Here is a 15,418-nt window from a genome sequence, read left to right as displayed (position 1 = left end):
CCCTTAAGCAACTTTTAAATGTGGGCAAATACACCATTCATGCTTAATGTAGTCTAATATTTCCTGGGAACATGGACAACACAAAAAGTCAAAACCAACTCCAGGAAATCACTGAGGACTCAGCAGGTTAAATGTCTTTTGAATTCATAAAACTTTTCCACTGTCCAAGTCTTAATTCAATTTTCAACTTTGAAACACACATTTTAAATTGCTTTTAAGGTAGAACATGGCATTTAAAATGTTAGCGACATCTCAGATTAATTTGGTAATTATGGCCTCACTATGAATAACAAAAATTCAATCTTTACATAAAATGAAAACAATATGGAATCCGTAATGAGAGTTTCCTAGCATAAAATGACATAAAGTTTTTCTTTTCCTCTTCGGAAAACTAGTAGCAAATTTTTTAAGCACTTGCTATTTGGCAAACACAGTTATAAGCGCCTTACAATATCAACTTACTAAAGCTTTATGACAATTCTATCATTGAAACTAGTGTTTATCATTCCAACTTTACAGAAGAAACTGAAATAGAGGTGAAACAATCCATCCACAAAACAAAATTGGTAGTGATGAAATTTAGGCAAGGGAGGATAACACCAAAACTCACAGTTAATCACTACTTTTTGCTGCTTTTCATTCAAAGAAATAATGACTAGCCAAGCATAGTGGCTCACACCTATAATCTTAGTACTTTGGGAGGCCAAGGTGGGCAGATCACTTGCACCCAGTAGTTTGAGACCAGCCTGGGCAACATGGAGAAACCCCATCTCTTAAAAAAAAAAAAAAAAAAAGGTGGGGGGCATGGTGGCGCTCGTGTGTAATCCCAGCTACTCCAGAGGCTGAGGTGAGAGAATCACTTGAGCCCAGGCATTCGAGGGTGCAGTGAGCCATTATTGCACCACTGTACTCCAGCATGGGTGACAGAGCAAGACCCTGTCACACACACACACACATACAAAATAGTGAATAGTTTAAATTACTGTGTAGAAACAATGAAAACACTAATACAAAAAATAGATTTAGACTCCATGAAGAGAAGACCATCAAGTGAAATTCAAACAGAAATAAGAGAGCCGCAATGCCAGAGGAATGCAGTTTTCATATAAATTTACTTGATCACAAGGTCTAAATTCTGTTGAATCACTATTTTTCCATTACTTAGATCGGTAGTAAATAAATCAATAACCATAACAACCAGAAGTATTCAGGCTGATAACTATTGTTTTTGTCCTTTATTCCTCAATGGTTTAAAAGGGGGACAATAAATAAACACTATTGCCTCCTGGAATCACAAGTCTGAAAAGGGAACCACAGATAAAAACTATGATGATCAGAGTTCTTACACAAAATGGATAAAATCAAAGCGTTAGCTTAATAAAAGTGTCGACAGAAAAACATTGAAATGAAAAGTGTAAAAGCATAAGTGATACACTGGTGCTCAAATTTCAATATATGATCAAAAAAGAGTATATGTAAAAAAATTCTCCTAAAGCTCAAAGGCAAACAAATGAAAATCCCATATAATTAATCAGAAAAAAATGCTACTATGAATCTGAATTAAAATGCAACAGAAAACGACATATCCAAGAATATTTTGGTTTGAAGACAAAAATTCTGAGGTGCAGATTGTGGACAGTGATTTCTAATTTCACTTAAATTATGAATATTAAAGAAGCAAAGAGATTATAATAAGAAACACAATAAAATGAAAATATGTAATTTTGTAAAATTAATTAAAAATTAAAAACAGAAATATAGAAAACAAATATGAGGAAAACAATTATAAATTTAAAATAAAAATTAACTGTTAATTATGAAAATTCACTTACTTTGGCATCATGATCTTCATTTAAATCCTGATTCTCCGCCTTACCCATCATAATAGGACAAGGTGAAAGGCTGGGGCTAAAGGCCATGAGATCCATCTTGGGTGGGCCCTCCCCGGAGCACACCCTCTGCCGCCTCTGCTGCGAGTACGACCAGCTCCCCACCGCGCTGGAGCACACCAGCGTGGGCTTGTCCGCCGTGCACGCGCCCTCGGTGGATGGCGCCGAGCACCGCAGCGCTGTGTACAGCAGTAGCGTGAGGACCAGCAGGCTGGATACCGCGCAGATGGCGATGATCAGGTACACGTTGACATCCACCAGCGCCGCCTCTGGGCCCGCGGCGCCCACCGACGCCCGCGATGACGCCTTTGGAGCCTGGCCACTCTCCACCAGCGACACCAGAACCGTGGCCGTCGCTGTCAGCGCCGGCTCACCGTGGTCTTTCACCAGCACCAGCAGCCGGTGGCGCGGAGAGTCCGCTTCGTCCAGGACACGAGTGGTGCTGATCTCGCCCGTGTACAGCCCCACGCGAAACGGGAAGCGAGCGCTGCTTGCCGGGGGCTGCAGCTCATACGAAAGCCACGCGTTGTAGCCTGAGTCGGCGTCCACTGCGCGCACCTTCGCCACCACTTGGCCTGCACCCACTGACCGCGGCACCAGCTCGCTCACTGCACCACCAGTACCACCCACCCGAGGCGCCAGCAGCGCCGGCGCGTTGTCGTTCTCATCCAGCACGAACACCTGCAGCGTCACGTTGCTGCCCAGAGGCGGCACGCCCGCGTCGCGCGCGCTCACCTGAAACTGCAGCAGCTCTAGCTCCTCGTGGTCCAGCGGCTGCAGCGCGTACACCTTGCCGCTCTCCGCGTGCACCGAAATGTAGCTCGACAACGCGCGCTCGCCCACCCGCCGCTCCACTAGCGAGTAGGACACCAGCGCGTTCTCCTGCGCGTCCGCGTCCCGCGCAGACACCGTGAAGATGTGGCAGCCCGGCGGGTTGTTCTCCTTCACGAACACCGTGTACTCGGGCTGCGCGAACGCCGGAGCATTGTCGTTCACGTCGGCCACCTCCACAGACAAGCTGGCGGTGGCCCACAGCGAAGGCGAGCCCCCGTCCCGCGCGGTTACCACCAACTCATAGGCCGACACGCTCTCGCGGTCCAGGGCACTGTCCAGCACCAACGAGTAGTAATTCTTGAAGGTGGACACCAGCTTGAAAGGGACGTGAGGCGTCAGCGAGCAGTTCACCTGCCCGTTGGCACCTGAATCGAGGTCGTTCACGCTAATTAGGGCGATGACAGTACCAAATTGAGCGTCTTCACGTACAGGCAAGGATAAGGAAGTCAGTGCTATCTCAGGGACGTTATCATTTTTATCCAAAATTCTCACTAAAACGGTGCAATGACCCGCCATGGGAGGATGGCCTTTGTCCGTGGCGTCAATGCGGATTTTGTATAAGTTTTCTTGTTCAAAATCCAAATTACCCCGAATCACTATTTCTCCCGTATTTCGATCTATGCTAAAGTGGTCAATAACCATGGCTGCAACAAGGCTATTAAAAGAATATGAAATTGCCCCATTGGCTCCTTCATCCCGATCAGAAGCATTCAGTTTGATAACTGTTGTTCCGTTGTCTGCATTTTCGAATATTCTTACTTCATATTCAGACTGTTCGAAATTGGGAGCATTATCATTCACATCCAGCACTGTGACCAGCAGCTGAACAGTGCCTGTGAGCTCAGGTTTGCCCCCATCTGTGGCTGTCAGGAATAAGTTGTGTGCAGGAGCTTCCTCTCTGTCCAAGGATTTCTTTAATAAGAGCCCAATTTGTTTATTGTCATCACTGTTTATTTTCACATCTAGCCCGAAGTATTCGCTAGAACTGAGTTTATAGGTTAAGATGGAATTTGAGCCAACATCTGCATCGGACGCGCCCTCCAGTGGAAACACAGAATCTGGCAGCCTAGATTCGTAAATCAGCACTCTTTGTTCCTCTACCGGGAACAAGGGCGGGTTGTCGTTAATGTCCCTCACCTCCACGTCCACATGGAAAACCTGCAGCGGCCTGTCCACGATCACCTCCAGGTGGATGCTGCACTCCGCGCTCCGCCCGCACAGCTCCTCGCGGTCGATCCGAGAATTCACAAACAAAATACCATTCTGCAGATTTACCTCCAGAAGGTCCTCGCGGTCTTTGGAGGCCATCCTGAACAGGCGCGGCACCAGCTCCGCCAGCTCCAGCCCCAGGTCCTGCGCGATCCGGCCCACGAAGGTGCCGTGTTTGGCCTCCTCGGGTACGGAGTAGTGGAGCTGGCCGCTCCCCACCTTCCAGGCTGCGAGGAGCAGAAGCGGGAGGAGCAGACATTGCTTTCCCAATCTATCTTCCGGGGTAAACACCATGTCAAATACCTCTAGTTTTATTTCCATTAGAAGATCTTCCGCATAAAGATAAAATACTGTATGTTCCGGAATTTATTAATCCATTTCTTCTGCGTCCGCCATCATTCAACAGTCAGGGAATGATGCAGTAATAGAAGAAATTTGAATGTTGGCTAGCTATAACTTCATGGTAGACAGCGACATCATGCGGCTCCAAAAGGTAAGAAATCAATTCACGTAACAGTGCTATACCATATATTTTTAAAACGGTATCTTCTTTTCTCTACTTTTATAGTAAACCCTCCTCACGTTTGTAATTTGCACGGTCAGTGTTATCCCGACTTCTTTTATTAATTTAAAGTAAGGGATCTAATTATTCACAGCTAAACAACTTTTCTACCAATATTTGCAACATTAGTATCAACCAGTTCAGCAAATTTAAGTGTTAACGGAACTGCTTTTTAAATCAGAAATGTAAACTATTCTACACTCTTGGTAGAAAAGAAACTTGCCCACATCTGTCTTTCCTAGGACATGCTATTATATAGTGCTCTAGGGAAAAAAATGTAACTTAAAATTATCAAATTTTGGTTGAATTTTTAAAGCCTTATAGATTATTGAAGTCCATGCTTTCTTTGTTCAATAAATATCAGATGCTCTTAAGGTTCTTCTGTGTAATGATGGAAGATAAAATTCTAGAGCATATTCTTTATCACATTTAATTTATCTGCAGCTTATATTAGGATTCTTGCTTAAAATATTTTCTTTTCATATACTTCACCACTTCAAATTCTAGTGGAATTTCTACCCATTGTGCTTTGCTGTTTTTGATTCTTCAGCTGTTCTTAAATGATCTCGTTTTTCTCTCTCAACTTCAACCCTGTCCCATATCCTTTCCTTTAATTGTTCTCACTCACTTCCAAGTTTTGAATAAGACTTTTATTGAGGTATTTACAAATCCATATCTGCATCCCTTCTTTCTATGTTTCTAATTGTCACTTTCACCTATACATGCTGACTCCTAGAAAATAGTTTGTTAAATAGCAAGGCATGAGCAATTATTAATAATCCCCAAATTCAAATTTTTAAATTCATATTTTTAATGACATGAGCATTTCCCATGTCTCCTATATTACTTTTTAAATTACTCCTTTTCCCTGGCTTGCCTTATTCCACATCCACCTAAGTCCATCTGTCTTTCACATGCTATCATATTTATCTTTATGAGTACAGCTTTCATTGAATTTTACTAAACCTAGAAATTGCAAGACATTTGAGAAACTTCTAGTAACCTAATATGTAATCACATGTTAGGTAATCAACATTTTGCAGGTTATTTTCAATTACTCTCCAATATGAATCTTATTTTTCTGACAATATAGACCACTTGCTCTTCCTCTTTCTCAATACCACCTTTGTTTTAGCTGGGTTTTTAAAATTACGTCTACAATTTACTTGCAAAAATGTTACCCTCATATAAAAGTCAGGGCCAAATATCAACTTCGCCCTTAATTTAACCTTAATGTTATCCATTTGAAGTGATTAAACCCCTCCTTCAAAGGAGAAAAATAGAGTCACCAATAAGACTTTTCAAATGACATGATCATCTTCACCTTACTCCAAAATTCTGATATACAGTAAAATGCCTCACAGATGATTGTGACACAAAGCCTTTTCTTCCATGTGAAATTCTATCTTAAAATAATTAACCTGGATCTATTTAGTAGTTCTTATTACTGACTTTCTATTGCAGTTATTTTGGGCAAACAAAGGGTTCAATTTCTTAACCAAAAACAATCCCCAAAACAAGAGGTTCCTATAAAAAAGACAAGCTGCACAAAATATACATAAAGACGATATATAAAGAGATATATAAATAGTTTATATCACAAAACTTGATTTTTTTAAATGTGACCATTGTTAACTTTAGATTTATAGAATGACAAAAACTATTTCTCAATTTCTAGGACTTCCTCAAAGTAGCTCAGGATATTAGGAATATATAAATAGCATGATAGAAGGGTACTTATAAAATTGAATGCATATGAGAATAAAAGAAACAGGCAAAGCAACAGAAATAGGGAATTCACATTTTATCATGTAAAGTGTGGACTATTTACTACCTATAAATCCATACTTTTCCCCTCAAAAGAGTAGACAAATGGTTCTCATTATTTCAGATGGAGAGGACACCTGTCTAGCATAGTCTCAAACATACAGCTTTAATAAACAACTCTTTGTAAACAACTCAAGAGGGGAGTTTGTATCATGGTATATTTATTTTTTTAATCTAAAAGTAACAACAAGCAGTAAAATTTCCCAACCAAAATATAGTAGAATTTGCACAACTGAGGAGATTCACAGTTACTCCTCATCAATATAATAATTTAGGCCAGGCGCGATGGCTCACGCCTGCAATCCCAGCACTTTGGGAGGCTGAGGCGGGTAAATCACCTGAGATTAGGAGTTCGAGACCACCATGACCAACATGGTGAAACCCCGTCTCTAGTAAATACAAAAAATTAGCCAGGTGTGGGCACATGCCTGTAATCCCAGCTACTTGGGAAGATAAGGCAGGAGAATCGCCTGAACCTGGGAGGCCAAGATTGCACCATTGCACTCGTTTGGGCAACAAGAGCAAAATTCTGTATCAAAATATCTGATATATATATATTATTATATATTTATTATATATATTATATAAAATATATAATATATATTAGATATATTAGATATTTTAGGTATTTATATATCTAATATATATTAGATATATTGAAAAATATGCAAATTTCCAGAAAATTAAATCATTGTTCCACTAAATGTTAATGTTAAGGGAAAAATAACCAATCACATACCTACACAATGGAACACCATAGATCCAGATAAAAGAAAAACAAATCTACTTCAGTAATGATAATTCATGATCATCAAGATACATTAGTAAATGAAAAAAGCAAGATTAAAATCAATACTCATATGTTTTTTAAGGGGGTAGGGAAGTTTATTTGTATATGAAAAAAATCTCTAGAAGGATACCAGAGAATGTTTTGGCTTCATGAAGGAGGTGAAAGGGAAAATTTAACTGTATTCTTTTGCACCTTTAGAACAGTAAACCATGTATATGTGTTTCCTATTCAAAAAATCAATAAAATGAAAAATATAATTTTTAAATTACAATTATCAAATTCATCATGGGTATACACGTGAACTGCTTAGGCAAAGTTGAAATAAACCATATACTGCAAAAATACAATTGAAAATAAACTAAATTAGTGTAATGAAATAATAATTAATTTAAATTCAATAGAAACAAAAACGCAAAATTGGAAGGGTGGTGTTAAAACATTTTTATAGGCCAGGCACTCTTGCTCAATCCTGTAATCTTAGTAATTCGGGAGGCTGAGACGGGAGCATGGCTTCAAACCAGGAGTTCAAGACCAGCCTGGGCAAAGTAGCAAGACCCCTATCTCTACAGAAAAAAAAAAAAAAAAAAACTTTAATTAGCATGTGCATGTAGTCCAGCTACTTGGGCGGCTGAGATAGGAGGATCACTTGAGCCCACGAGTTTCAGGCTTCAGTGATCTATGATCAGATCACTGCAGACTAAGCAACAAAGGGTCTCCAAAAAATAACAATAAAATAAAATAAAATTTCATGTCATAAACTGAGACTTTGAGAATGACTCCAAACTATGTCTTACAATTATTATCCTACATTTTTAGAGATGCAAAATTCAAATGCTAATATAAAATATTATTTTAAAAATACTTAATATCACAGAAAGCTGATGAATCTATTACCCCAGCAGAAAAGCCTCATAAAAAGCATATAATACATGAATTAGTGCAATAATTGTGTACCACAATATTTATGTACTAAGACATAATTTTTAAATATAAAAAAAGTGGGTGAATGTGACATTTAATATTTGAAAAGTGGGAGGGAAAGATGGATGTTAATATTAGAAAACTCACGTTGTCTGTAGAGGTGGGACCCTGAGGAAGGCTTGGACTGAAGGCCATGAGGTCTGTTTTGGGTGGAGCTTCCCCAGAGCAGACCCTCTGTCTCCTCTGCTGCGAGTACGACCAGCTCCCCACCGCGCTGGAGCACACCAGAGTGGGCTTGCCCCGTGTGCACACGGCCTCGGTGGGCTGCGCCGAGCACCGCAGCGCGGTGTACAGCAGCAGCGTGAGCACCAGCAGGCTGGACACCGCACAGATGGCGATGATCAGGTACACGTTGACATCCACCAGGGCAGCCTCGGGACCCACAGCGCCCGCCGACGCCCGCGATGAGGCCTTCGGCGCCTGGCCACTTTCCACCAGCGACACCAGCACTGTGGCTGTGGCTGTCAGCGGGGGCTCTCCATGGTCCTTCACCAGCACCAGAAGGCGGTGGCGTGGTGCTTCGGTCTCATCCAGAGAGCGTGTTGTGCTGATCTCGCCTGTGTACAGCCCCACGCGGAACGGGATGCGCGCACTGCCAGGCGCTGGCTGCAGCTCATACGAAAGCCAAGCGTTGTAGCCCGAATCAGGGTCCACTGCGCGCACCTTCGCCACCACGTGGCCCGCACCCACTGACCTCGGCACCAGCTCGCTCACTGCGCCGCCGGTGCCACCCACTCGAGGCGCCAGCAGCGCCGGCGCGTTGTCATTCTCGTCCAGCACGAACACCTGCAGCGTCACGTTGCTGCCCAGAGGCGGCACGCCCGCGTCGCGCGCGCTCACCTGGAACTGCAGCAGCTCCACTTCCTCGTGGTCCAGCGGCTGCAGCGCGTACACCTTGCCGCTCTCCGCGTGCACCGAAACGTAACTCGACAGCGGGCGCTCGCCCACCCGCCGCTCCACCAGCGAGTAGGACACCAGCGCGTTCTCCTGCGCGTCCGCGTCCCGTGCAGACACCGTGAAGATGTGGCAGCCTGGCGGGTTGTTCTCCTTCACGAACACGGTATACTGGGGCTGCGCGAACGCCGGAGCGTTGTCGTTCACGTCGGCCACTTCCACAGACACGCTGGCGGTGGCCCACAGCGAAGGCGAGCCCCCGTCCCGCGCGGTCACCACCAGCTCATAGACCGACAGGCTCTCGCGGTCCAGGGCGCTGTCCAGTACCAACGAGTAGTAATTCTTGAAGGTGGACACCAGCTTGAAGGGAACGTGGGGCATTAGGGAGCAGGTCACCTGCCCGTTGGCACCTGAGTCACGGTCAGACACGGTGATCAGAGCAATGACCGTGCTGAGTGGAGCGTCCTCTTTGACAGGCAGGAAAAGGGTGGTTATGGCCATCTCTGGGGTATTATCATTCACATCCAGGAGTTTCACTACTACTTTACAGTGTCCTGATAATGGGAATGTACTTTTATCCACGGCATCAATATTAATTTCATATGAGTTACAGTCTTCATAATCCAGTTCCCCGTTAACTTTTATTTCACCAGTATTAGAATTAATTATAAATTTGGACTTTACATCGTCAAGAACAAGATTACTAAAGAAATACACTATTTCCTTATTGATGCCCTCATCTGCATCTGAGGCGTTCAGTTTAATAACTAATGTCCCACTTGGTGCATTTTCCAACAATCTGACATTATAAATGGATTTATCAAATTCTGGGGCGTTATCATTAGCATCCAATACATTGATCAACAACTGAACTGTACCTGTTAGTTCGGGTTTTCCTCCATCAGTTGCAATCACTAATAAACGGTGTTCTTGTGTTTCTTCTCTATCTAAGGATTTCCTCAAAACCAGCTCTAAAAAGTTCGTTTCTTCTTCATTTGTTTTAACATCTAAGTCAAAATATTCGTTTGGATTTAACCTGTATCTCAATTGTGCATTTGCTCCAATATCCAAATCCGACGCGCCCTCTAGCGGAAACCGCGAATCTGGCATTCTTGACTCTAAAATGAATAATGTTTGTTCTTGTCTGGAGAATCTGGGCGGATTGTCATTGATGTCCTTCACTGCCACCTCCACATGGAAAACCTGCAGCGGCCTGTCCACGATCACCTCCAGGTGGATGCTGCACTCCGCCCTCCGCCGGCACAGCTCCTCCCGGTCGATCCGAGAATTCACAAACAAAATGCCATTCTGCAGATTTACCTCCAGAAGGTCCCCGCGGCCCTTGGACGCCACCCGGAACAGGCGCGGCACCAGCTCCGCCAGCTCCAGCCCTAGGTCCTGCGCGATGCGGCCAACGAAGGTTCCGTGTTTGGCTTCCTCCGGGATCGAGTAGTGGAGCTGGCCGCTCCCTGCCTTCCAGTAGGCGAGGAGAAGCCAGAGCAGCAGGAGCCGGGATCCCAGACTTCCTCTCCGGGAATATACCATCTCAATCTCGTTCCAATTATGAGCTCTCTATTGCATCACCACACAATGTATTTTGTAAATTCAATTCCCAATTAACTATATATTTTTTATATTATCACCTTTCTGAGCTTCTTGGCACAGCCAAAAATGGAAGGTTCTTTTCCTTTCTGTCTGAGGAAAATCTACTCACTGTATTCCTTTGAGGCTGGGAAGGGAGAAAAACCTTCCGGTGTCCAGCGACATCATGTGGATGAAAGGGTAAGTGTTTTATTTTGTTTTGCTTTATTTAGCTTATATTCGTCAATATTTCTCAAGTATTCTCACTTTCAATGGCATGATTCTTATCATTCTTTAAATCACTTATCTCTAGTCAAAATATATCATTAAACTCTATCTTAAAATGCGTCAATATAAGTGCGTCATTAAAATATTACAGAAAAATACATCTAAAGTCATGAAACCCCAATCCTTACTAGAGAAATTTGTGCTGGTGTATTTTATATAGGGAGGAGTTTATATATTTCCAAACTGATAAAAATAACTTTTAAGAGTTAAAGTTTTGACTTTTCTCATCTCTATTTAAACATATCTAATTAAAACTTTTGAATTTTTTCTGTATTAGTCAATGGAATGTTTGTATGCTATCTCCGTGTTACTCATAAAACAAATTTTTATTCCAATTTCACTGTTTAATAGTGACATTTTGTTGATGTTATTTTCAAAAACAACTAAAACTATTTTAATGGCATTCTTACCTGAGTTTCTTCTCGGAGGTCTAATTTTCAAATCGATGAAAACCTATTTCTTTATCTATAACACCTATCTACTTTTTGTATTGACTCAAAAACTGTAATGGGGATATTTCAGCTTTCTAGAAATCAAAAGCATAATAGAACGACTTTGGTAAACGTCTTTGCACTATTTTCAAATTAGAAGCATCTAGATAGCATTTCTTCACGTTGCTATTACTGATAAAGCAATTATTAAAAACTGTAAAATACATACCTTTGTACTTACATAACAAGTCAAAATCCTAATATTGTCTATATGACATACTATTTCACAAAATGTTTAGGTTCCAGTAAATATAATCATGTTGAAAAGAATATCATTTTATTAACCAGGCTATCTTTATATTAGTTTAATTACTTTTTAATCTCCCAACTGTTTACTGGATGGTATGATTTGAACACGACCTAGAAAATTTAGTAAACTTCACTTAATAAATATGGGCAAAAGAAAATATCACCAAGTTTTCTATTGAAGAAATAGCTAACATTCTGCTTGTATATATACTCCATAAAATTCCTTAAATATTACAAAATATCCCTTACCTGTGAAGACAAGAGGGACCAAGAGATTAGCAATTCTATTGTTGGATACTTTTACATTTAAAATATAGCTTGATAAGAAAAAAGAAATTACCAGAAAATGCAAAGTCAGAGGAAATTCACTTGATTTCTGGAATTCAAACTTGTAAAGAAACAAGATATTGTCACAGAATTGTTTCTGATACAATCTTTAAAGATATATTTACCAGTTCCCTTATAAGATTTTTACTATCTCTATTATCATGACTTTTCACTAATATTTGGATCGTTGAAACACAGATCAATTTCCCAGACTATTTGCCTAATAGTTTTCATACTGATAATTTTCAAATATTTTAATACACAATGGTTAAAAACATAAGAAAATGATAATAAATATTTAGAAAACAGCATTAGCTGATGTTAGCCACTTTCTATTATATAACAGTAAATAATGTAAAACTACAAAGCTATGGAATAAATTATAGTAGAATGTTATACAAAATACACAAAGATAACCTTTGAAAAAAGTAAATATTAAGTATTTAAAAGGCAAATTAACAATGTAGTATTAACAATGTGTACATTGTAATCTGCAGAGTATTATGATAAATACTGAGTATTTTAAAAGATATACTCAATGGAGAAAAAGTCATCAACAATATCAGTTCACCTGCTCCTCTCAGTCTGGAAAAATTATCTCATGTACTTATATAGATATTTCAGGAGGAAACAAGACTCTTGACTTTTGATTCACTTTCATATCTGTTAAATTATATTTACTTTTTAAATTATCACTTGCATTTGTGCTACAGTGATCAACTCTTACTTTGAATATTCCTTTCTCAGTAACTATAGATTATCCAATCTGAATTTCATGGGAGACTCCACGGGAAAAGAACATTTAAAAAAATCTTCTTCTAAGCTATTTTCTTCAATCAAATATTACAGATTATTTTCTTGACTGATCCAGTTAACCTCTCCTTTAGATATTTCAGTCATGTTTAAGCATCATTGTGTAAACAGAACTTCTTCCTTGAGAAAAAAATTTAGATTTAAAACTGTGTAGTATATTAAAGTGTCTCCATTTAATTCACTAAAAGCCTTTAGAAATATACTAACACAAGAAAATTTAATCTTCATAAGGGTACAAATGTCTTTTATTCCTTACAAAACCCAGAATAAAATTTTAATAAGCTATATTTTTCTTCTCTTATCTGTAGAAATTATATAGATATACCAGATTGCAGAGAAGAGGAAATGTTGAAGCAATTGTATAAAAATGTATAAATAATTTATGCACATATGTCATTTGATTCTTCAAAAATTAATTCTGTATAAAAATTAATTTATTCTATTATAAGGATAGTAAGAAAGGATACCATGCGCATATAATACACATCTTAGCGCTGCCTGTATAATGAGTCACAGAGGAAGGTATAACTGCCCTATAAGGGAGTGTGCTAAAATATCCATATTATATATCCTCTTTGGATAGAAAATATGAGAATAGTTCTAACATATCCCTGAGATAGTGAAAAATTAAATTAATCATTTTTAGGCAATTATATTGCGTTCATTAATGTCAAATAATCTCACTTAGTAGAAAGGGACAATGAAGCTAAATTCAAGAGATGCAATCTCAGGCATCTTTTTTATGCCTCTACCTATAGTTGATTCTATACAACTGGGTGACAAAGAGTCTCACTCTGACCGAGGCTGGAGTGCAGTGGTACAGTCAAAGTTCATTGCAGCCTCAGGCTCAAGCCATCCTCCAACTTCAGCCTCCCAAGTAGCTGGGACCATAGGTGTGCACCACCACATCTAGCTAATTTTTTTCATTTTTTGTAAAGATGGAGTCTCCCTATATTGCTCAGGCTCATCTTGAATTCCTGGGCTCAAGCAATCCTCCTTTCATGGCCCACACAAGTGTTGGGATTATAGGCATGAGCCACCATGCCTGGCCTGATTCATTATTAAATGGAGAAAAATGATAATCTCTCAGGTTATATATAATTTTGAAATCCAAGATCAAGTGAGTGAAAACTTTGTGGGAGGAAAGTTTCTTTTGACATTAGCCAGTACCCAAGTTAGAAATATATTTTTAAAAAGGAAAATAAAATTCTAAAATGGAAAAATGCCATGATTGAAGTTAATAATTCAATCAATGACTTTGACAGTGGCCTAGAATAACAAGATAAAATTCCTAAAGTAAAAGATGGGTCAGAATAAAACATGGATTATGAAACAAAGAGAAAAAGTGATTTAAAAACAGAAATGGCATATAAAAGACAAGGGATATTGTGAAAAGATTTAACATACATGTACTTATAGTCACAGAAGAATATAAGAGAAAATATGAAGTAGAAGCCATATTTGAAGGCATACTGCTAAATCTTCTCTTAAACTGATAAAATATTATCAACCCACAGATATAAGAAGCTTTGAAAACTGCAAGCGAGATTAAAAACAAAGCAAATTAACACTGGGCACATGATAGTAAAGCTGTTAAAAATGAAAAACAGAGAAGTATACAAAGTAGCTAGACAGAAAAAAAGACACACTAATTGAACAATAAACTTGACAGCCATCATCTCAAAAGAAGACCATGGAATGTCATCTTAAAAGTGCTGGCAAAAATAACTTTCATTCAATACCCAAAACTGTTTCTCAAAAGTGATAGTAAAATTAAGACATTTCCAGATATATAAAAACTTAAAGCTTTCTTTACCAGCAGGCCACATTAAAGGAAATGTTAATTTCTCCAGAAGGAAAATGATCCCAGAAAGAAACACATATAGGTGTTAACAAAACAATGATAATAATGTACTGTGTGTTTAGAACATATAAATAATTGAAAGGCATATCAGTAACAAAAAGTAGGGTACAAGTAAATGGTATAATGATTCAAGGTCTTAGCGTTGCCTGGAAGTATTAAAATTATTGATTTAATTGAGGTAATAAGTCAAGGATGTGTGTTATAATCAACAAAAGAGGAAGTCAAAGAGGAAATCAATAAAATAATTTGTAAAAGCATATACAGCTTAAAAAGATAACAGAGGTAGTGACATCAGCAAGATGCTGTTATAGGAATCCCCAGACCCTCCACAGGTATACCAACTCAACAACAATACAAGGACCAATTCCCATGGTGATAAGTGCCGAAACCAGTTAAGAGGGTCCTGGGCTCCAAGCAAGTGTAAAACTAGCTGGGCACTTTTCTGGGGCACTTTCCCTATAGTCCCATCCAGCAGCACAGTTCCATTCAAACAGGGGGAAATTCCCAGCTCCTGTCTTCTCCCTGAGAAGGGAAAGAGAAAGTAAAGCATGCATTCAGTGTTCTGACTTTTCAGGGGAGCTGTCTTGCATATCTCAGAGCACTGATGGAACCTGGCATATTCTAAATTCCTGAGGGCAGCTCAGAATAATAAAGAGCTGGGTGGCGGGCTGATGCTCCTCAGGACCTGTGATACAGCACACAGAGCGCAACTCAGCTCAGCACTCTCTCTCTCATGAGGGAAAGGGAGAGTAAAATGCATCCAAAGTTCCTGAATTTTAGTGGGCAGTCCAAGTTTCTGTCTCACTTGACTCCAGGCAC

The 15,418-nt window shown here is 39.9% G+C and overlaps 5 protein-coding genes across 5 annotated transcripts in view; all 5 read right to left on the bottom strand.

Moving 5' to 3' along the window:
• Positions 1–4,373, bottom strand: part of PCDHA6 (protocadherin alpha 6) — a 184,102-nt gene extending 179,729 nt beyond the window's left edge. The window contains 1 exon segment of the mRNA NM_001082591.4: positions 1,833–4,373. Within this exon segment, the coding sequence (NP_001076060.1) occupies positions 1,833–4,253 (2,421 nt within the window). The 5' untranslated portion in view covers positions 4,254–4,373.
• Positions 1–10,703, bottom strand: part of PCDHA5 (protocadherin alpha 5) — a 190,432-nt gene extending 179,729 nt beyond the window's left edge. Inside the window, exon 1 of the mRNA NM_001082585.4 lies at positions 8,180–10,703. Coding sequence (NP_001076054.2) covers positions 8,180–10,531 — 2,352 coding nt within the window. The 5' untranslated portion in view covers positions 10,532–10,703. The remainder of the gene's footprint in view (positions 1–8,179) is intronic.
• The window catches only part of PCDHA2 (protocadherin alpha 2), a 217,237-nt gene that overhangs the window by 179,729 nt on the left and 22,090 nt on the right, over positions 1–15,418 (bottom strand). The window lies entirely within an intron of this gene.
• Positions 1–15,418, bottom strand: part of PCDHA3 (protocadherin alpha 3) — a 211,072-nt gene that overhangs the window by 179,729 nt on the left and 15,925 nt on the right. The window lies entirely within an intron of this gene.
• The window catches only part of PCDHA4 (protocadherin alpha 4), a 205,021-nt gene that overhangs the window by 179,729 nt on the left and 9,874 nt on the right, over positions 1–15,418 (bottom strand).

Source organism: Pan troglodytes, chromosome 4 (assembly GCF_028858775.2).
Source record: "Pan troglodytes isolate AG18354 chromosome 4, NHGRI_mPanTro3-v2.0_pri, whole genome shotgun sequence".
NCBI classification, from domain to species: domain Eukaryota; kingdom Metazoa; phylum Chordata; class Mammalia; order Primates; family Hominidae; genus Pan; species Pan troglodytes.
Note: the sequence above shows the minus strand (reverse complement) of the source record. Positions and strands in the feature narration are given on the sequence as shown.